Below are 23,662 nucleotides of genomic sequence, written 5' to 3'. Positions count from 1 at the left end.
TTCCCCCAGCACTGATTTGAGATCAGTGCTTAAAAATGTTCTCTAAATGCTCAAGTAAAAGTATAAGATAGGAAGAACCATCAACTTTTAAGTTAGAAAAATATTTTTTGTTGATGATTAAATATGCCAAATCTTAAGAGTTAGGTATAATATCTAGCAGTTGGTGAATAGGAACGTAAACACCAACAAATGAGAATTATGCTCATTTCTATAGCCCCAAATTATACAAACATATGTGCTTTTGATTCTCAAATTTCCAATGTATGTGTCCCAATTTGACAATGATGTATAGGAAAAACATCTTGATAAAATAGGTTGTTGTAATTTTACAGTTGAAAATGTATACTAGTTAGGATTCCCGTGAATGGGATATTTTAAGTTAATTATGGGCTGGCCAAAAAGTTCGTTCGGGTTTTTCCTGCACTCTTTTGGCCAACCCAATAAAAAGAGGATGATTAAAAATTGTAGAATTTGGGATTATTCTATTATAGCTTAATTTAAGAATGAGAAACCTGGGGTTATGTTCAGTTATCTTTAATTTCAGAAAATTGGGAAATGACATTTATTAATGTAACCTAAAATACCATTTGTGTGAGGGCAGTGATTTTGGTGTTGTTGAACAAAGCAATCTGCAATTCATCAGACTGTTCAGAATTTCACCATTAAACCTTTTTTCTGAACTCCAGAAGAAGTCTGTAACACTGATACAGTCAAATGTATTCTGAGTCTCATCTGTATTTGTGAAATCTTCAACAAAATCACTGCCCTTTGTTAACTCTTAAAACGCAGAACACATTTATAAACCTTTTTCTCGTAAATACTTAAATAGTTGCTTTCAAGAGATTATTTCTATGCCATGCTAAACTTTTACTTCCATAAGGTAAATTATTCAAGTAAAACCTTGAAGACTTTTTCCAGCGTCCATCATCTCCATGGATATCAGAAGTTTGTACTTCCAAAAGACATACAGAGAAAAAGACTATTCTCTTCATTTTGTGCAAGTAGATTTTACTCTGTCCTCACTGTCTGAAACCTGAACATGCAAACATGTAAAATGAGAATGTTTGCTGCATGTTTTGCCTACTGAACTCTATAAATAATCTTTGGAGGGGGTAAATAAATAGATAGCTTGGAAGTGTAAACAAGTGCAATTTGAATCCTCCATCTTACGATCTCTAATTTTTTTTGTCTGGCAGACAGATTTCCTTTCATACATATATACAATGAAGTCTCTTTAACCCTTTGCAGGATTCTTTAGTGCTTTGGGTTGAAAAGTTTGCCCAGTATAGCATAAAACCTCCTGAATATCATATTTTTAACATTGCTAAGATAAAAAATTGTTAAAATCTTTCAAGTTCTAAGAGGGAAGTGACAACTATTAAGCAGTATAAATATTTTGTATATTTAAGATAGTAATGTAATTCTCATAATCTATTACTTACAATTAGATTTATAACTCATTCCGATCAATTTCTCAAATATTAAAATATTTGGCTCCCAAATTACTGTTTAATAGTTTTTTAAAAATTGATAAACAAATGCAAACAAACTGTATTTTTTTTTCTTTCTGATCATTTGGCTCTGTTGTATCTAACTTTGCATGCTCTGCTTTTTTTTTTTTTTTTTTTTTGCCCCTTTCTCACTTCCAGGAAGAGAGCCCCCTGAGTGTGTCTAGCCCAGAGGGTACTGGTACCTGGCTGCATTACACCAGTGGTGTGGGTACTGGGCGTCGAAGACGCAGATCAGGGGAACAAATCACTTCTTCCCCTGTCTCCCCCAAATCATTGGCTTTCACATCCAGTATTTTTGGCTCATGGCAACAGGTTTTTAAACTTTACTTCATTAAACATTTTTCCTCCCCGCATTCAGAGCAACAAACAGCTGTCTTTGAGGACATCTAATCCCTTATATTTTACATCAGAGTAAATACTTCTGTTTTTAAATTTTGAATTCACTTAAAAATGCTTGTAATGTCTCACAATATTTGAGGGAAAGAAACCACTTACATTGCATGTGTTTAGCATTTTTACTGGGGGGGGGGTTTAAATATCCAGGATTTTAAAATTAGTCAATAAATTTTATACTCCTGGAACTTTAGCTTGTTAATTAAAATTTTTTAAATGTAAAGAAATCATTTTTTTGACTTATTCTTTAAAACATTCAGAAATGAAATTACATAATTTGATGATAAGAAAATTTAATAACCTTTTCCCCCATAATTGAAAAATAGATTCCATTTGGAATTTGCTGAGAATGTGAACATTTTTTTAAATATCAAAATTTATGTGGCCCTATGTTAATTAGCAGGATACATCTAATACTGATGGTTCTCTCCCTCGCTTTCTATTATCTGGAAGTATCTAATAATTACATACAGTATGGGTTTTTTTAGTTGTATAATATCTTAATGCTCTCTTTAAGATAAAAGGGGACAATGTATATGTGCCCATCAATAATATGCCCCAACAAAAGGGGTCAAAATAAAATTACTTCAGAAGGACTTTTTGTGATGACATTTGGAAACTTAAAATACTGTGGGTTTTTTTAGTTTTTTGTTTTTTCACAATGGAAGGTCTGCTCATACACATGACTTTTCCGAGAATTTCCTTTTGGAAATATAATGCATTGATTATAGGAAAAGGGATTATGGTATCCATTAAGGCTGTGAATATTTAAAGGTTACTCTGATAAAGCCTGTGCATGGATCAGTAATTGTATGGTGATCTCAACAGTCTGTCTGTCCTTTCTTTTGTTTGTGATTGTTTTTTCCCCCTTCAAATACAGGAGCCGTTTAAGAGTGGGCATTTGGCTTCTTTTAAGAGAGAGTGAAATTATTAATTGTCTATTAATTGTTTCTTTTCATCTGTCTTGTTTCATACATGATATTTAATTCTGAATGCCTGCTTCGCACCACTTCATTGCAAGGACCTCATATGAAATGGACTCCCTTCAGAAGGGGATCTTGCATGATCTTTCATAATTTGTGTATTTCTACTAATATTTATCATACAGCTTATTAACCTTTGTCTGTCTGGAACAGGCTGCAAATGAAGTATGGACTTTTTAATTTATTTTACTGTTTTAGTTCATTTATTTTGCTTTCCTTGTGCAGGTTGTATCTGAAAATGCTAATTACTTGCGAACACCACGAACTCTTGTAGAACAGAAGCAGAACCCTACTGTAGGTATGTGGTCTAAAGGAAGTTGTATTCCAAATCTTAAACTCACTATTTTTCACACATGTAAAACTCTTCAGAGGTGAAAGCATGACCAAATGCTATGCTTTAGTTTTTATTTAACATACACTAATTCAGAAATGTTGAGTCATAAAGCTCAAAATACAAAGTTTTGATGAAATAAATACGAAATAGCATTAATTTTGTTTCATAACCCTTTTGAATGCCCATAATGTAAACTACTTAGTCTAATTGCCAGTGCTCATTTTTAATCTTGTATTCTATAAGTTAAAATCCCAACATGTTTTAATTTAGGAAGGAAACTTCATTTTTCCCAGCTGATAAAGATGAAAATATGCTATCACATACAAAAAGAATCTACTATTCTGATTAAAAAAATTTTTAAGTGGGGAGGGTTTCAAACCCTGTCTGGGTATATTAATTATCCTTTTGGTTTTGGTCATCTCTTAAGGAAAGCCAAAGCAAAACTAATGTACAGTGACAATGTTAATTCTTCATTGACCTACAGAACACAATTGTTTCTTTGCTAACACTCAAGCAAAGCAACATTGAAAAAGACCTTTCTAAACTTATTTTAGTTTTAAGGTCATGATAGATAAACTACATGAGATAATGACATATTATTTTCTGTAAATAGTTGTCTAAATCAGTTTAATAACAGCATAAATAAATTTCATTATGTTTCGACTATGTATGTACTATGATCTCTATACTAAGTTTATGAACTGTCCATTGATGCCTACATACTTGAAAAATCTCTCTTTAATTACATATTTGTTAATTGATACCTTTTGATATTCCCACAGTGTCTTGCCAGATACACATACACACACACGTGTGTGTGTATATATATATGTGTGTGTGTGTATATATATATATACATACATATTTTATATATATATATATATATAAAAAACTCCTTTCTTTATATATCATAATGCATCTGATAAAAATTTACTTAATCCTTACCCAGTGGTAAAAGTTTTACTTGGGTATAAAGACTTTTACTGCAAGTTAAGCATTAGATTGGGGTCTTATTAATTAAGATCTTAAATCATTTAAGTATTAGGAATTTAGAGTGATTTAGGCCTGAATGACCACTTAAAAGGAATTGTTTCACCTGGTCTTCTCACAAATTTCATAATAGATATTGATAACTCAAATTCAAGGGCATCAGGAAAGCTTCTTCATTTACAGATATACATTCAAAAATATTGATTTAGTATGATTTAATTTATGCTAAGAGAAGTTTTTTTATATGGCCTGCTCACGCAAATTGATTGACAGAATTCCTTATCATCCTAAATTAATTTTTATGATAGTGTTTTTTTAAATATGTATATGTCTAATTATTGTGTGGGCATATTATTTTCCTCAAAGAACATTTTCTCCAGTGTAAAATGCCTCCATTTGTACATATGATAAATGGTGGTGGTGATTGTATTAAGTTGACATTAAAAGTGAATTGTGAGCCTGTTCAGGGCACTGCCAAGTATGTGTGGTAAGAGCCATGTTATTGCATGCTGCATGAATTCCCAATGTGAATAGAAGAACACCCGTTGTTGTATGTATTTTCTCTAACTCCCATCAGGGTCTCACTGTGCGGGCCTGTTTAGCACCTCGGTGCTCGGGGGTTCTTCAAGCGCACCTAACCTACAGGATTATGCTCGTACTCATCGTAAAAAGCTGACCTCTTCTGGCTGCATAGATGGTATGTGCACACATGCACACACAGATTCATACCTACACCCATGCACACACCCATGAGCATACGATATTTCTCAAAGGCAAGCCTAAGGCCACTAACTGATGCAAGTGGAATCCTAGCACCCTTTGCCTAAGTGACTATCAGTGCTCTGTTATTCACTACTTGGGTCCATGTTTCATCAAATAGTTAATTGTAGTTAGACTTACAGTACTTGTTCAGTGAGTATTTCACTGAACTATGAAATTTAGAACTACATCATATGTATTCTTCTTTTAAATAGTTGATAAGCCATATTATAAAGGGTAAATCTTTCTTTGATCTTTTAAACGTTTGTTCATTATTAAACCTTATTTTATTTACTAGTATTGATCTAAATAAATAAAGTGAATGGAATGTTTATAAGTAGAAGAAAATACCATATTGGCAATATTTTTATAAGAATAAACATAAGATGAGAATATTTTAGGACGCCTAGTAGAAGGAAATCCTCTCATTACTGTTAATACACCTTAAATTATAGTATTCAGAACATCTCTTGAGGCTCACAGAAGCTTGCCCCTTTTGTTAATAGGAGTGTTTATTAGCCCTTTCTGAATTAGCTTTATTTGAAACTTTTTCTCATGTATCCACAAATTTATTTTGCTCAGTAAAACATGGCTTTCCCAGAATTGCCAGCTCATCCTGCTTTTCTTTCTTTTGTATATTTCGTTAAACACTTTGCCTCTATCATCAAGCCATTTACTTCTTTTAACCAGTTTTTGGCTTCTCTCTCTCACCATCCCTTCTGCATGTCACCTAATTCTAACCTCCTTATATATTTGTTTTTCCTCCTCTTTTTTTAAGTGTCCTTCTTTTGGTAGCTGTTATGAATTTCAGGTACCTGTTTTTCTCTTTCTCAGACGCCACACGCGGTTCTGCTGTTAAAAGGTTTTCTATCTCATTTGCTCGACACCCAACCAATGGTACGTTTTGCTTTTATTTTAAAAGATAATCCCCTGCTTCATCCTTTTTTATTTTTCTTCTGTTTCAAAATATATGGGGTATACAGTATCATTCATTTCTCAGTCCTTAATTTCAATTGGCATACAATTCTAACTTATTATTCACCCAAAATATTGATACTGTCTAGCTCCCTGTTTCATCTGTAATTTAGACAATAATTTAGCACTACTCATCAAACTTTTAAATGACCACAATGATGATGAGTTTTAATACTTAATTAGCACCTAAAAATTCCTTTTGATTTCTCAAGTGATCAATCTATGTAATTTAAAAAATACAGTTAGTATTATTTATTTTCTTTTTATTTCTTAATAATTTTAATGTGTTTTTCTTTCTAATTTATTTTCTATTTTTATGAATTTTTGAATTTTATTTTTTTATACAGCAGGTTCTTATTAGTTATCTATTTCATACATATTAGTATATATAGGTCAATCCCAATCTTCCAATTCTCCCAACCATGATCACATGGTTGTTTCATTGAGCTATTTAACAAAAATACAGAACCACACTTGTCAAATAGCCAAATGAGATGTGTCTTTGAAAACTTCTTGGGAACCAGGGGATGCAGGTTTCACTGTGTAACATTATTTATCCCTGACTGTCTAAAGCAAAACCCAACTTGGTCTGGAGCGCTCTGAAAACTTCATTCAGCGTTCACTTTGTCCTCATGTGGCAATATGGTTTGCTGCTGTCGAGCAACCAATTTTTGGGGGGGTATCATTGCTTTTTGTTAGGATTTGGAGGGCTCCTGATAGGAAGAAGACTAGGCTAAAAATCTAGACAACCAGTTCAATTAAATTCAGTTTTTGAGGCTGAACAGGAAGGTTTTGTGGCCATTATTTATAAGCTGAGTTTTGCACTATTACAGCTTTCTCACATAGAGCTTTTTCATGTGGGACAAGAGGGAATATTTACTAATCATTTTTAAATAACTCAGAATCAAAGAATTTAAAAGAAAACATACATGTTTTTGCTTTTATTTGGAATGAAGTTGTTTTTATCCATGCAATTTTTTTTCTTTTTCTTTTTAATTGTAAGTAAGTCTTTCAAAAACTCAGGTCAGTTCTTTCAGAAACTATTATGAAGCTCAGGAATTGAACACAAGTTTATAGTCATTCTTCTCCTTCTGGATCCTTTAACAGCACACCTAAGTTAACAGTGCACTAATACTTCTTGAAGGTGGAGTAAGAAGATCTAATCCTCAACAAGTGAAAATTTAGCCTTAAAGCTAAATGTGCTTTCCCTCCATTGTAGCTGTTTAAATGCTACTTTTTGAAGAAAAAGATCCTTATTTGATACAGCTGCAGCTTCTAAAGAACCCACATGCATAAGAACTTCTTAGAAGAAAAACCAAAGTCACAAGAAAAACCGAAGTCACAAGGAAAACCGAAGTCACAAAATTCTAAAGAAGAGACATTGAAGATTTAAGACTGACTATAGTTTTTATACAAAATGCTTATGTGTTTATAGCCAGTATTGCAAGTTTTATATAGGAGAAATCTTTGTTTACTGAAGCTTAAAAATAAAAAAGCTTTTGTTAAGTTTAACAGAAAATAGAGTAATTTTATATTCTTTTGGTTTAGACTTTTTTAAAACTGGATTTTCCACACATTGTGTGACTTGATGCATATAAAATGCATCCCTTTCAATTCTATAAATATTTCTTTTGGGTTTCAAATTTTCTTTTTTATGCTGTGTTGTCTTATCTGTCCTATGAGTTGTCATTTGACTCTTTCTTTTCCTTAACTTTCATGTTTTTTCCATCTTAACACATATTATGGACTTACCCCTCCCCTTCATCTTTAGTTCAAAGAACATGGTGAAACAAGTATCTTCTGACAGTGCTTTACCTTATTTTCTGGGCCTCTGTGCAGAACACCTACACCTCTATAGGTGCTGGTCCGTTTCCTCTGTGGAATTTCTAGGCTCCAGTGGTATGTTTTTATAGCTTCTAAACATGACAGCAGGGTGGCTTTTTAAACTGCTGCGCTAACCCTTTCACTGTGCATTAAAGAAAAAGTTTACTAAGGATAGATGGAAAAAGATGTAGTCCAAAGGGGCTTGATTATATTGTCATTTGCCTGTTATAAAATCTAACAGGCAAGTGCAAGAAAATAGTTGTTACAAAAGACTTATAAACATTCTGAGGAAAGGATAAAAAAAGCCACAGTATTAAGTTTAGCATAATGCAAGGAAAGGGTTTGCGCTTATTTGCATGAATCTTGTACTTTTAAAGAAATGTAGTACTTGTGGAAGCCTAATTTCTTTAGTGCTTAACTTAGGTGCTTTAGCTGCTGCTATGGTATTATAGTTTTGTTTTGTTTTAAGTATATGTAATGTTCTGTCATGCTTTGGTTTGCACCTGAAAATCAAACATACCAGTTTTGTTAATCAAAGGATTTGTTGTTTTCATTGAAAGATAGATTCGCTTTTAACCAGAGTTTCCCTATTGCAACTAAGAATTAGACAGTTCTTAGGTCAGTATTTTCTCCCAAAATTAAATAAGTATCAGTCAGTGTTAAAATGAGCACATGCCTATTGAAGCAGAGAGTTTTCCAGTCTATTTGAGTTTAATTAATTTTTACTTTTAAGTTAAGAATATTAGACTTTATGTAGAAACTAAACATTAAAAGTATTTCTTTTGGAGGAAAACTAGTTTAAATTTTTGAAAATGTACATGCAGAAAGACTTGTTATTTTAGTTGTATATAAAAGCAATTTTAAAAGCCATTCAGTTGAATAAAGTAGGCAATATTTATAAAAAGTGAATAACCTATGTCCTATTTGTTTAAAAAAACTGTATATTTAAGTGCTTTTGTTTCACTGATGGTATTAATACATATCTGCATGGTTTGTTTCATGAAATTTTTGTATTCCTGTGCCGTTGTTGAATGCAAACATATATGTATTTTGTATTGCTTTTTACTTGGCCTGACTTCACTCAGCTAGCAATTTCCAAAAATAGAATTATTGTGTTAATTCAATAAAGGTAGGTGAAATATGTTTTGGAATTTTAATTTCAGCGTAAATGAATGGATGTTATTTTGGGGTCACACTAGAGAGTATTATTGGCCTTGTTATGACCAGAAAAGTATTTAAAATCACTCTTCACAAGTAATCGCTTAATTGTTTTTCAACAAGAAATTACCTTTAGCATTCTGGCATCAGGGACACATTATGGCATCAGCTTATTCACCTATCAAATAGAGCTGATTCTAAAAAGTAAAAACTAAAAAACCTGTATTTTTCTCTGTTTATTATTCCCCCAGGTTTTTTTCTTTAAGTATTATTCTTAGATTTTACCAAAATAGAGAAAGAAATTGTGTGCATGCTGTACTATGTGGTTACATTTAAAATGAAATCTTTGTCACATCCTGATCCAACCCCATACTGCATAGCATCTGGTGTCATGACTTCAGAGATCTCGTGTGTTTGCATGTGATAGATTGAAAAGATCTAAACTGTCTGGTTCTAAGCAATGGTCTTCTTCCTTTTTAATTAATGATTTTTAAGATATCCAACTCTTGTTTTTGTTTTTTTCCCCTCAGGCTTTGAATTGTATTCGATGGTGCCATCTATTTGTCCTCTAGAAACGCTTCACAATGCCCTGTCTTTAAAGCAGGTGGATGAATTTCTTGCTTCCATTGCTTCTCCATCAAGTGAAGTTCCACAGAAGACCCCTGAAATTTGTAGGAAAATTATTATTATTATTTGATTTTTAGGCAATAGAGATTATCTGAATATAAAAATAATTATAAAAACATAAATTCAATAGTGATAGTAAATAGAATTTTAGGAGAGAAAGAGAAGAACATTATTTAGAATTCTTTGGTGTAATATGCAATGTACCAGGCTGTTGTCTTGACTCTTCCGCAAAGACTTTTTTTTTTTTTACAGAAAGGGGGGAAAAATCTAAGACCCAGCAATAAAATCAGCAACATGTAATATAGAGTCATGGTCTTATTTTCACATTCCTATTGTATGTCATTTTATAATAAGCTTTTTAAAAATGACAAAACATCAGTCTATATTAGCCTACACATGCCACATGCCCATCCCTTCACCACTTTTGATAAGCAGTCATATAGACTCAGAAAGAGCCCTTGACTAAAGAGAGCAAATTAGGACAACAGTTTTTTAAATTGTGTTCTGCAGAAAATATTCTGAAGAGGTTAATTCCTCTGTGTAAAAAAAAAAGGGGGGGGTTTGTGGCTAAGTAAGTTTTGGAAACTTTATTATATCCCACCTCCCTTTCAAGAGGTGTAGTTTCATCAGCATATAAACAGCTAGGTTCTTCTTTCTATAAAGAAAACTATACACCCACATTTTCCAGAACTTACTTGCTGAGAAAACACTTTTTTTGGTAATGCATTTAAACATCATGTAGAACTATTCTGAGGGACTTCACTTTGGGAAATGTTCAGGGCTACCTTTTTAGATGTGAGTAGTCAGCTGGCTGTTGTCATTTTCAGCTCTGTAGGATTCTTTGACACATTGGAATTTCCAGTTTAGGAAGCATTCATTCTGAAAGAGAATGCTCTGCTTAGAGTTAAAAGTCTTGCTAGTCCTAGTCATATCTTAGGAAAGGTACAAACTTTCTATGTATACCAACTCCTTTTTGTAAGGAGAATGTTGTTAATATGTTTTTCCCAAGAATGAAATTGGAGGTCTTGGGATGAAAGCCACTTTTGTGTGTTGCTGTTACTCTCCTCCCTTTCCTGGGGAACCACAATGTATTATTCTGCAGAGTTCTATTCAGTGTATTCTGTCCAAACAGTGCCCCCTGCATTTTTGCCTTTCTCTTTCACATCTGGTGGCAGAGGTCAGCTTTTAACCATTAAGGGTAATGGAGAGGTATCTTGGTGTGAATGTTCTAAAATATTTCACTTTAGGAATGGTTTGGGGAAGTAGTTTTCAGTTTTAAATGTACATATGAATGTGTCTGATTCTGAAAATTGATAATACTCCAAATGAAATAACCTGCAAGCTATAAAGTCAAAGTCAGGAAACTGAAGGATGTTCTTCCTTTTATATTCTCTGTTAGCTGATAGAATGGACAATGCTACTCCTCAGAACGCAGTAGAGAACCTGAATAAATAAATTCTCATTTTCTCTTTTACCTTTCTTTATACTTGGCATTTCAGTGCTTCCCTGGGTCAGGGATTTATAATCTTAAAATAGAGATTAAAGAAAGACTGTAATTAGTAAATAAGAATTTAGGGTAGGCATTAATGCTGCTTTGAGTTTAGAAGATCTTCAGTAAATGACTTAAAGGTAAAGTAGCAGTAATGACATCTGTTTTGGAAAGAGAATTTTGGTGGAATATTTACAAAAAGATAATCTTTGAATGTTTATGCTGTGGCATTGCTACCTTATGATGGCTTCATTTCTGTGGTTAGTGAATTCAGTTCCTCAGAGTGTATTATTGAGGTATATTAATGAAATGAAATATTAAATTCCTTTTCTAGTTCTCATTAACTCTTTTCTATATTATGGACACAAGTTGTACCCCAACCCTTCTAGTTCTCTTAAAATTTCATTCCATTACTTACTAAGGGAACTAGATGAGAAAGTAAGTATAGTTAATGCAGTTCATAGAGTTGGATAAACCTTAGAGTTAATCTAATTCATTGGTCTTCAAAGTATATTCCCAAGAGCTTTAGGAAGTTCCATGAGGAAGAGAAGGATGCTGAGTGATTAGGCCTGTGTCTTCTGTGGTTGCTTCAATCAGAGTCTCTGCTTTGATTTGTTTTATTTAAGATTTCATTTGAGAAAAGCTTACTGTTTTAAGAGAAAAACTTAGAGACACCATTGAGGAAATTAACCAGTTAGTGCTCAAAAAAGACTAAAACCCAGGTCTCCTAAAGTGTATGGTTTTTCCATTGTCTTTGATTAAAGAAAATAGGGTTCCAATTATGATGGAAGTATCTGAATCCTGTATTGTATAGTGTAACTGCAGAATAAATATTTAGTAGTCACAATATATTTATGTAATTTATACTTAATTCCCTGGATTGTCAAGGAAGTAACATCATAATATAGAACTATACTGAATTTGTGGCATTCATAACAAGGGAGAAGACATTGTTAATATCTGTCATTCACAGATTTTTTTCTCACCTAGGACAAAATTAATTTTGTGGTAACTAGTAGATAGCTTACAATGAGACACTGACAATATCAGGTTGGTGGAAAAGGTGTGAGAATACTAATTGGATAAGTTAGAGGTGGAAGTTATAATAGGATAAAAAATGCAAGCAGAAAAGAGCTAAGTAATGATGTGGTGCTTTATAGGATGTTTTAGGCACTTTTTAATCATTTGTGTATTATTTTATTAATGGCTACTTTGATCTTCTGCCAGTGAAATTTGTATTCATTCAGTGTAGGTATCAACCACCAAAGGCACATTTGCCATAATTGGCCCACATATTGATTTTTCAGAGACACAGTGTTTATTGCTATCAGGTCCTCTTCCAAAATTGCAGTAATAGGCAAATTGGTCTTTTGTTACCTCCTTAACTCCCTTTGTTTAGGAACCCAAAAGGTCATGCCAATAGCTCCCCCACTCCAGCCTATCCTTTCCCAGAGGACTTCATACTTAAGAATTGTACCTACTTGTCCTTTTCACACCTCTCAATCTCCCCACCTTAATTAGAAAGAAAAAAAAATATTTAAATTTCTTTTGCTTGAAGATAAATCTCATCTGGGTGATATAGGAAGACAATCTGATTTAATTATTTGTAATCTAGTTAGTTTAGATTTGATAGAATTGTCAGAAAATTATTGAATTACCATGTTGGGTTTGTTTGTTTGTTTTTTCCAGCCTCTTCAGCTTCACGTTCCAGTCCAATAATAAGAAGAAAAGTATCTTTAAATACATATACACCTGCAAAGATCCTCCCAATGCCAGAAGCTACCATAAAGAGTACTAAAGCAAGCAGCAAACCAGGTTAGGAGTGTGTGTGAATTTGTGGATTCAATATAGCAATTAAAAAATATATATATATATAGCAACTAGAGGGGCTTCCCTGGTGGCGCAGTGGTTGAGAGTCCGCCTGCCGATGCAGGGGACACGGGTTCGTGCCCGGGTCCGGGAAGATCCCACATGCCGCGGAGCGGCTGGGCCTGTGAGCAGTTGCCGCTGAGCCTGTGCGTCTGGAGCTTGTGCTCTGCAACACGAGAGGCCACAGCAGTGCGAGGCCCGCGTACCACAAAAAAAATATATATATATATATATATAGCAATTAGAGGAGTAATAATAGCTTGCTTTGTAGATGTAAAGATCTGTTTTTAAGTAGGATCATTAGACTCTAGGAACTCTGTTATTGTAGCCTATTTACATATTTGGGGTTTTTTTCCTCCATTAATTATCCCCCCTTTCCCTCACATATGTTAATAAAATATACTTCATACTCATACTTTTCCAAACTGATTTATGGACTGTCTTGTCTTCTTTTGCTTTTCTCTTGAGCCAAGACATCACTTTAGTCATTTTGTTTGAAAGATTTTTTTTTTCTCTTTCCCTAGAGTATTTTAATCTCTCCATTCTCAGTCTGGTGCTGTAACTACCAAATTCAACTATGTTTTATCAGCTTTTTTCTGTTTTTACTCGGCTTATTTGATTGTGTTGTTGCCCATTACAGATGAAGAAAGTTGCAGAGAGGTTATGACTTGTCCCTGTTCATGTAGCTAGTAGTCAGTAGACCTAAGACCTGAATACTCTTTGAATCATGGTGCATTGTTCTCTATGTTTTAGATGCATAATAAATGTACCAAGTGCACTAAAAAAGAATTATTCCATAGTTTATTGATGTAGCGTTCTGTAAGTATCCATTAGGTCAAGATTGTTGATAATGTTATTCAGATCTTCTGCATATTTACCATTTTGGGGGATGGCAACACGTACAAGGGAGAGGAGGTTCTGATTGTTCTAGCAGTTGCTTAGAGAGCAGTTTCTACTCACAATTATGGAATTGTCTGCTTCCCTCTTTAATTTGGTCAGTTTTTACTTTGTGAATTTTGAAACCCTGTTATTAGGTGCATACACATTTGATTGTTATGACTTCCTAATGTATTGCCCCAATATCATCATGAAATTTCCCTCTTTGATTTCTAGTAATGCTTTGTCTTAAAGTTTATTTTATCTATTGTGAACTTAGCTACTTCAGCTTTCTTATGACTACTGTATGCATGGTGTATATATATATATATATATATATATATTTAATTTATTTTATTGAAGTATAGTTGATTTACAATGTTGTGTTAATATCTGATGTACAGCAAAGTGTTTCAGTTTTATATATATATATACTTTTTCATATTCTTTTCCATTCTGGTTTATTACAGGATATTGTATACTTCCCTGTGCTTTAATTTAAAGTAGGACCTTGTTGTTTATCCATTCTATATATAATAGTTTACATCTGCTAATCCCAAACCCCCAATCCATCCCTCCCCCACCCACCCTCCCCCTTGGCAATCACAGGTCTGTTCTCTATATCTGTGAGTCTGTTTCTGTTTCGTAGATAAGTTCATTTATGTCATATTTTAGATTCCACATATAAGTGATATTATATGGTATTTGTCTTTCTGACTTACTTCACTTAGTGTGATAAGTGAAGTCCATCTAGGTCCATGAAGTTCATCTAGGTCCATCCATGTTGCTGCAAATGGCATTATTTCATTCTTTTTGTGGCTGAGTAGTATTCCATTGTATATATATATACCATATCTTCTTTATCCATTCATCTGTCGATGGACATTTAGGTTGTTTCCATGTCTTGGCTGTTGTAAATAGTGCTGCTGTGAACATAGGGGTGCATGTATCTTTTTGAATTATAGTTTTTTCTGGATATATGCCCAGGAACGGGATTGCTGGATCATATGATAACTCTATTTTTAGTTTTTTGAGGAACCTCCATAGTGGCTGCGCCAGTTTACATTCCCACCATCAGTGTAGGAGGGTTCCCTTTTCTCCACACCCTCGCTAGCACTTGTAATTTGTAGACTTTTTAATGATGGCCATTCTGACCAGTGTGAGGTGGTACTTCATTGTAGTTTTGATTTGCATTTCTCTAATAATGAGCAATGATGAGCATCTTTTCATTTGCCTATTGATCATCTGTATGTCTTCTTTGAAGAAATGACTATTTAGGTCTTCATGCACGTGTATATTTTTTTTAACCAAACTATCTTCATATTTAAGGGGATCTTTTTTAGACAGCATATATTTGGCTTTTTTAAAAGGCCATTCTAACAGTATGTGCCTTACAGTTAGTGTTTATAGTCCATTAACATTTAATGTAATTATTGATATGGTTGAGTTAGGTCTACTCTTTTATTATATTTTCTGATTCCTTCTGATTATTATTCCTTTATTCTTTCCTTCTTTTTTTTTATTAATTCAGTATTTTTTAGAATTTCATTTTAACTTATCTATTGGCTTTTTAGCTGTACCTTTTTGCATTATTCTTTTATTGGTAGCAGTAAATACATATTTCTGGCTTTTCATGGTCTACTTCGAGTCAATTTTGTGCCACTTAACGTAAAATGTAGAAACCTTCCAACTGTATAGGTGTGTTTACCTTCCCTTCTTTCCATCTTTTACACATAGTGTCCCATATGTGTTACTTCCACATGTATTATAAAGGCTACAGTACAATGTTATGATATTTGCTTTAAAGAGTCATATGTATTTTAAAGAAATTAAAAAGAGAAAGAAGTCTTTAATTATCCACATATTTGCTATTTTTAATGTTCTTTATTTCTTCTTTTAAGTGTTTGTTTCCATCTGGTTTCATTTCCCTTCAACTTGAATCTATTTACCATTTCTTATACTTCAGATCTGTTACTATATCTGAAAAAAAAATCTTTATTTTGGGCTTCCCTGGTGGCGCAGTGGTTGAGAGTCCACCTGCCGATGCATGGGACACAGGTTCGTGCCCTGGTCCAGGAAGATCCCACATGCCGCGGAGTGGCTGGGCCCGTGAGCCATGGCCACTGAGCCTGCACGTCTGGAGCTTGTGCTCCGCTATGGGAGAGGCCACAACAGTGAGAGACCCGTGTACCGCAAAAAAAAAAAAAAAATCTTTATTTTACCTTCATTCTTGAAAGGTAGTTTTGCTGGACAGAGAATTTGGGAAGAAAGTTTTTTCTTTCGGCATTTTAAGGATGTTGTTCCACTATCTTGTTGAATTGGTTGTTCCTATGTATGCAATGGGTTAATGGATTATTTTTCTCTGCCTGCTATCAGTGTTTTCCCTTTATCTTTGGTTCTGAGAAGTCTGACTGCGGCATGCTTAGGACTTTTTTTTTTTGGTAATAAAATCCTGGTTGATAGTCACTTTTACCTGTCATCTCTATTCTGCTGTTAAACCCATCCAGTGAAATTTTATTTCATATATTTATTCTTTAGTTTTAGACATTTGTTTTGATTCTTCTTTGTAGTTTTTTTCCTTCAGAGATTTCCTATATGTTTATTCATTATAAGCATATTTTCCTTTGTTCTTGAGCATAGTTAAAATAGTTGCTTTAAAATTCTTGTCTATTAATCTGGCTGATCTCAAGATTGGTCTCATAAATTTTCTCATTCCCAAGAAGGAAGGTTTATTTCCTGTTTTTCATATACTAAGTAATTTTGGATTGTATCCTAGACAAACACTGGACTCTGTTGTTTCTCTTATGTTCCTCCAAAGAGTATTGGATTGTTTTTAAAGCAAAGAGTTAACCTTGGCTGAACTCAGATTGAAAACCTATGTCTTCTGAAGTGACTGACAGCTCAAATTTCACTTCACTTCTTTTAGCCTGAGCCGGACTTCTTAGGAGCTTACTCTGCTCAAGTCACACACTTGATCAGGGTTTACACAAAGATTTGGGATTCCCCACTGGACTTCCAAGCAGCTATTTTTGCCCCAATACTTTTCTTCTGGTTCTTCATGCTAGTAGGACTGAGTTTTATGTTGTAGTTTTAGCCATTCCACATGGGGCAGACTGGATCCTGTCCTTAAGCCTAAAGCTTTTTTAAAAAGGGCATGGGGGACTAACTCCATGTTGTTCCCTTCTTCCAAATATTGATTCTTTTCTAGTATATGCCTGCTTTTGTTCATTCTTCAGTGTCTTCAGGTAGTTGTTTTTTTCATATTTTATCCTGCACTTATACTTGTTACCTGCAGGAGGAGGATTGGTCTGGCAGGAACTTGCCCATCCATACAAAAGTGTAACCTGGCTTAGAATAACTTTTTGATAACTCATTGGGGCTTGATGTTGGTTTGGATATAAAAGGATGATTCCCAAGTCAAGAATGTTTCTAGTTCTTTAATCTTTCAGCTTTTTAGATAGTGGTAAGATAGGAGATACTGAAGAAAATAGATGTTTATAGGGAAAATGATGAGTTCCGTTTTAAACATGGTAAGTTTATATTTCCTGTCAAATATCTATATAGAGGTTTGTAGTAGGATGTACAGCATATACAGATCTTGAGGTAAGGGAAAAAGGTCTGGACCAGAAGTATAAATTTGAAGGTCGTTAGGACATTAGATGTTAATTAAAAATGATGGAATAAATGAGTTTCCCAGGAAGAATGCAGGGAAAAGAGAAGTTTGTTTTATGTTATTTGAACTTCTGTTGATTATTTTGTATTATCTGAACTTGGATTGCTTGTGAAAATCTAAACAGTAGTTTTTCTTTTTATGTATAGCTCCCAGCGGACCTTCTAGTATGGTTGTTCCCAATACCTCATCTCGGAAAAAGGGTGTGAGTAGCAAAACAGAAATGCATGAACACAAAAAAAACACTGCGAAAAAAAAATGAAATCTTCTTAGCAGAAGCTGGAACTCATTATACTTATAAAAAATCACGTGTTCAGTAGAAAGAGACACGTAATAAACCTTGACTGAAAAGTATCAAAGCAAGTAATTTGTGTCTCCTTATACATCTCTGTATTAATTTAAAGATATATGACATCTAGAGATTTCTTTGTATATATTCAGTTAAGGCCTTTGTCATGATATGGAAATGTTTAAAACAATGTTTATTAGCATTTTATGAGTAGCAAAATTTATGGTGATAAAGATCTGTTGTTCTGAATGTGATGTTTACTGTGTGCCTATGGTAAAGAAGAGGAATGGGAAAACCCAGACAGCCTGTGCCAATGTCACACAGTAATGCTGTTTGCTGAAGAACCTGTGAGGTGGCCTCTGTACACATTTTCACTTTCAGAGGATCACATCTGGGCTGCAAAAACCTATAGCTTGAAATTTGATGACCATACTGGGGACTTTTAAAAAGCATATTTCCAAAGAGATTTCATTGACCATATAGATTAGAAACCTTTTTTTCCCCAATTGTTATGATTACATATATGCTGCAATATTTAATAACTGGAGTATTGGCATATGGGTTATTTTTTCAATCTATGCTTTGAATTTTTATTGTGTATTATTTAAAATACTACATATGCAGCTGGGATAACTATACCTTTATGCACATACATTTGTAGAAAATATTTTCTTTATATATTTCCTTACCATAAGGTGCTTTTGTTCGTCAGGACAATTTTTCTTTGTATATTGGCAAGAAAGACATCTTTAGAGTTTCTCTTTAAGATATAGTTGACAAGTTTATAAATGTTAGTTATTTTCAGAGTTCTTTTTAGATCTAAAAAACTGAGTTCAAGAATGGAGGTAATCAATGTAAGAAGAGTATCTGAATTCCATTGTTAGTAGATACTATGTATAGCACCTATTTTTACCATTTCCATTCTTATCTCTAGAATATCAGTTGATCTCACTAAGATAACTTAAAGATTGAGCATTTGAAATACATTCTCATTTCAAATGGTTAGATTTTGAAGGGAAATTGAGATTATTGCATTGTGATTTCATCTATAATGTGAAAAAATATTTATTATCCTTGGTGCTTACTTTCCCCTGATGCACAAATAATTATTGTATAAACCACTTGAAATGACTTAAACTGTAAACCAAACAGTACATCCTGATAAGAATTGCATCCATTGCCAGTTAGGTAACTTAAATTGCTAAAGCTTTAGTTTGAGGCTTATGTTTAGAAAAATTATTGAATTCTCGTATGAATGCAGCTATTAAAATTCTTCAGTAGAGACTCTCCTAACCTTAAATCATCATATATGCATTGACTTTAGAAAATAAGCATAATACGTGTTCATTTTAAAAGGTACCAGATGCAAAAGTCACAAATATATACAATTCTATAAGTTCATATATTTCACATGAATGTAAATGTATTACATGGAGACATGTCTTGTAAACAGTTGAATGTACCTAAGCTTTCTGTATGTGAAAATGTGGTTAATGTGCTCATTGTCAGATTAAAGAAACTACTTTTATTTTTTAAATGGAACTGAATTAAAATATTTTATTTCTAGAATCAGAGGATGGCTTAAATGGCAAGTTATTTTTTATTCTTTTCTTTGACCGTTTACTTTTAACTTTCAAAGTAGAATGAGGAAAAGTATTTTAATATTAAACAATGCTCATCTTAGATATTAGATAAAATTTCTTAGTATTGGCCATAGCTATCACAATAGAAACTAACTAGAAAGTTCAGTGCAAGTCACATTTTTCCATTGATATACAAGAACTGTGATTTCACTGTAGTCGCCAAACTTGGTAATAACTGCTGTGTAGACAGGACAGTTTTATTTGCAAGAACCTTAGATTCATTTTCCAAAACAAACAAAAAGAAATTATAGTTATCACCATTCAATGGAAGTTTGACTGAAGCATCTGTTTCTCACTTGATTCTATCCCTGTAAAGTGTGTTTTTTGTTTGTTTTAAATACTAGAAGATATTTCTTCTCATAGCTAATCCTCCATCCAGCAAAGAGATGAGAAAGCCCAGCTTGAGGTACTGTTCAGTTATCCTGGCCTGTTAGTCTTCATAGTGCATTATTCAATCTTTTCCCCTTAAAAACCCTGCATATGAACTCAAACCTATTTTTTGCCCTTGAAGTCCAGTGCCAGCAGGTTCTGCTGCTCTGGTTCTAATGAGTTCTTGTAGTCCATTCTTAACTATTAGAAAATGTTTTGGGGGTGTTGTACAGTCTTGGGTTATGGAGAAAAGTATGCTGAACACTTTATATCATGTTTCCTTTGAGTAGGAAATGGAGGCAGAAGGTAGACAGTAAATGAACAGAGAACATGTGGCAGTATGCTTAATATATACATACCTAGAGCAAGAGGGTGATAGATGACAATTGTGAGAGAAAAGTTAAATGATAGTTCTTCTTCAAGAACTCTCTTGTTAAAACTCTTTAGACAAAGGAAGAGTTTTTTGATCAAGGTCACCTAGATTTTTCTCCAGGTTCTGCTAACTCTGATCTACCCTGCACGTCCACTATTATTTATTTCCATGCCAGTTTGAACTAAGATTTTACTTTTTTGTTTTGTGTTCATACTTTGGTAAAAAATTCTCAATCTTTACTTGTGTGCTTATCAAAGTTTGCCTTACATAAAGCATTCATTAGTTTTCTGTCAGTTTACCCTTGCCTTATTTTCTGGACAGTATAGGCAACCATACTATTCTTGGTCAGGTTGGGATCACTTCTGTGATGGCCCAGCAGTTCCCTCTCTAGCCTCTCTCTAATTCTCTTTCTCTGTACCTGGTGCTACCACAAATAGCAGCATTCTTGCCCATGGGAACAATTTTTACACTCCTTCTGAAGGAGTCCCTTGTGATAAGGAGTCCAAGTAGAAACAGTTGTCCCTTTGTATGGAATCCTGGGTACCAAACTATTGGCATGTAAAGTTTTCTTTACATGGGTCAATTTTTGTAGAAGATCTAGTCTCTATTTTCAGAGAATGGAGTACTATACAAAATCTCTTTATTGTTTTATACTTTATATATATTATATCCTGATTAAAGATATTATTTAGATTTTCTATAGACTTTTCCTTTGATCCACATGCTTAGTCATGACTTGAGAGAGAGGTAAGTTAAACTCTCCACTTACAGATTACTGTTAAGTTCTCCTCCTATTATCTGTGGTTTTTACTTTACTTTTTTCTGTACAGTACGTGGCTGTTTTCTGTTGCAAATGAATTCACAACTGTTAAATTTCCATTGTGGGTTTTACCTTTGCCATTATAACAATATTTTTTTTCCTCATTGGATGCTTTTGAAATGTCAGATATTAAGATTATGACCTGTTTTATTTTGGCTTGCATTTGCCTGATATACCCTTATTCATCCTTTTATTTTTTTATAGTGTCAATTTATTTAGGTATTTTATTTTAACTTACTATATAGTGGGTTTTGCTTTGTGATTCTATTTTAGTATCTTATTTCATTTATTAGTATAGTCTAATTGTATTTATTTATATGTAATATATCTTTGCTTTTAGTTATGTTTTGTTTTTATTGCTTATTTAGTTTATCTTTTTGTAAAAGAATACTTTTCATTGCAAGTAGGAAAAACTCCAATTGAAATTAACTTAAAATCATAAGGAAATTCACTGTTAAACATTTCTGAAGGTCCAAAGATGGTGAGCTTCAGCCACAGTTCTATCAGTCATGTCATCAAGGGCCTAGGTTCTCTCCCTGTTTCCTCTAGCATAGAATAAACTTTTTCCCAAAGTTGTTTTCCGTCATGTTCACAAGATGGTTACCAGTGGCTTCATGTTGCCTTGTTCATGTCCAGCACAACAGAAATTGAGGAAAATTCTCCTTCAACCATGGAATAGTAAGTCATCTTCTTCAGTGTGATTGGGCTAACTTATTTGGTTATTTGTCCACTTTCTGGATGAATAACATTCACCAGGAGAATCCTATGAACTTATTGGCCCTAGAGCTGGTGATGGGGTCAGATTTCCCCAAAAGCCTCAGCAGTGTTGGTATTTTGGACCAGTTAATTCATTGTGGGAGGCTGTTAGGTGCGTTGTAAGATGTTTAGCAGTATCCCTGCACCAAGCTGGAAGGGTTTTAAGACAGTGAGCCAAAATGAAAGTAACAATCAAGTCTTTATTTACTTACTGTGATAAGCGAGAGGCCAAAAAGGAAAGTAGGAAAACAGTGTCCACTCCTCACTGTTCCAAACCCCCACTCCCCGTGGAATGGCACTGAGCAAGGATCAATCAAATGACAGGTAGTACAGGTGGAGGAAATTGTCTTACTGCTGAGGAGCCTGGAATAAAAGGTTCCTGCCATTTTATGAACCAAGGGGACTAGAGGAAAGGCTATGAGTGAAAAAACTGAGTCATAGTGGAGAAAAGTGTCTTGGTCAAGGCCCGCCCCATAAGGAGGTCTCAGTGGAGAGATCTAAAGTGTGTCTCAGCCAAGGTCTCCTGATAAGCCTGGGCTAGGAATGCAGATATGCATATGAGCATGCAGGCCCAGAGGTTATTGATTATAACTCTCTTGGAAGACTATATGTGGGAAGGGCAGCTTTTCCCCATGAATCCTGTCAGGCAAAGCCTTTGTAATTGCCTGTGATAAGGTCTGAAAGATCACATACAGGATTTTGGCCTGGAGCCAGTCACGTCATCCTGGCCTCTACCCTAAATGCCAGTAGCATCCTCCCAGAGATTGTGAGAGTCAACATCTCCAGACAGGATCAGATGTCCCCTGGAGGGGCAGAATCACCTTCAGTTAAGAAACAGTGCCCTAGAGCCCATGACAGTATGAAGAAGGGATGGATATATGACACAAATTAGGGTTCTGATAGGAGGGAGAGGTAGGGAGATGGATGATGAATAAGTAATCAATATAAACTGTACACTATCAATTATATTATCCATGTTTGCTATAGTTTCTTTGGTTCCACTAATAGTTTTCTTTTTAACTATAATTTTGTATTATACAGTTAATTTTTTAGGTGCTACTGACTCCCTGCTATGAGCAATGTCCAATTAGTACACTTCCTTCTACCTTTTCTCTACTTCACAGTTTTGGTTGATTTCCTTGGTTCTTCCTGTGTTTAACTTTTATAAATATTTTTATGCCTTATTACATGCTTATCAATTTAAATGTTATATTTTGAACCCCTGGTTAATCAAGATGAAGAAATCATTTCACCTTATCTCTTCTTTGCCTTCTCTTAGTTTCGCTTATTTCCACTGTATTCTTTCTGGTGTGACCTTATTTCTGGGATGTCTTTATTTTTTCTCTTTCTTTCCTGAACTCTGTTAGCTCATATTGCATTGCCTTTGGTTGTTTTGCCAGGTGGTTTCTGATCACTGTATATCTGGATGAACTTTTCACTTCCTTAAATTTTTTGAATTTTGATGGTATGTTTGGTCACATATTTTGTATGCTCAGCAAATTCATTTTCTCTGTTGAATGGTTTTATCTGCTGTTGTTTCTTCTGTTCCTTTCCTCCTTTTCTTGGAGCCTGTTTATGTTAGCACTGTGTGAGGTCATTCTCATTTATTACTCTTCTTTAGATGAGGTAAGTTTCTTTCTGGCTCACCTATTTGGTATAAATTCATATGGTGGATAGGGCAGCATTTTGTTTTATTTATTTATGTATTTGGCTGTGTTGGGTCTTTGTTGCTGCACGCGGGCTTTCTCTAGTTGTGGTGAGCGGGGGCTACTCTTCGTTGTGGTGCACGGGCCTCTTATTGCGGTGGCCTCTCCTGCTGTGGAGCACGGGCTCTAGGCGTGCGAGCTTCAGTAGTTGTGGTATGTGGGCTCAGTAGTTGTGGCTCACAGGCTCTAGAGCGCAGGCTCAGTAGCTGTGGCACACGGGCTTTGTTGCTCCGCGGCATGTGGGATCT

General features: G+C 34.2%; 1 protein-coding gene across 16 annotated transcripts in view; it reads left to right on the top strand.

Moving 5' to 3' along the window:
- The window catches only part of PPIP5K2 (diphosphoinositol pentakisphosphate kinase 2), a 75,588-nt gene extending 56,272 nt beyond the window's left edge, over positions 1-19,316 (top strand). For 4 of the 16 annotated variants that reach the window (XM_082836214.1, XM_082836215.1, XM_082836205.1 and 1 more), the window contains exons 25-31: positions 1,650-1,823; positions 3,113-3,185; positions 4,789-4,908; positions 5,805-5,867; positions 9,458-9,598; positions 12,733-12,858; positions 17,608-19,315. In XM_082836214.1, the coding sequence (XP_082692340.1) occupies positions 1,650-1,823; positions 3,113-3,185; positions 4,789-4,908; positions 5,805-5,867; positions 9,458-9,598; positions 12,733-12,858; positions 17,608-17,720 (810 nt within the window). In that variant the 3' untranslated portion in view covers positions 17,721-19,315. Of the gene's footprint in view, positions 1-880; positions 1,610-1,649; positions 1,824-3,112; positions 3,186-4,788; positions 4,909-5,804; positions 5,868-9,457; positions 9,599-12,732; positions 12,859-17,607 lie in introns of those variants that run through there. The other 12 variants (XM_082836219.1, XM_082836218.1, XM_082836206.1 and 9 more) reach the window with 9 other exon arrangements.
- The last annotated feature ends 4,346 nt before the right edge of the window (positions 19,317-23,662 follow it).

This window comes from Leucopleurus acutus (genome assembly GCF_964270905.1).
Source record: "Leucopleurus acutus genome assembly, chromosome: 3".
NCBI lineage: Eukaryota > Metazoa > Chordata > Mammalia > Artiodactyla > Delphinidae > Leucopleurus > Leucopleurus acutus.
This window is presented reverse-complemented; position numbering and strand designations above follow the sequence as displayed.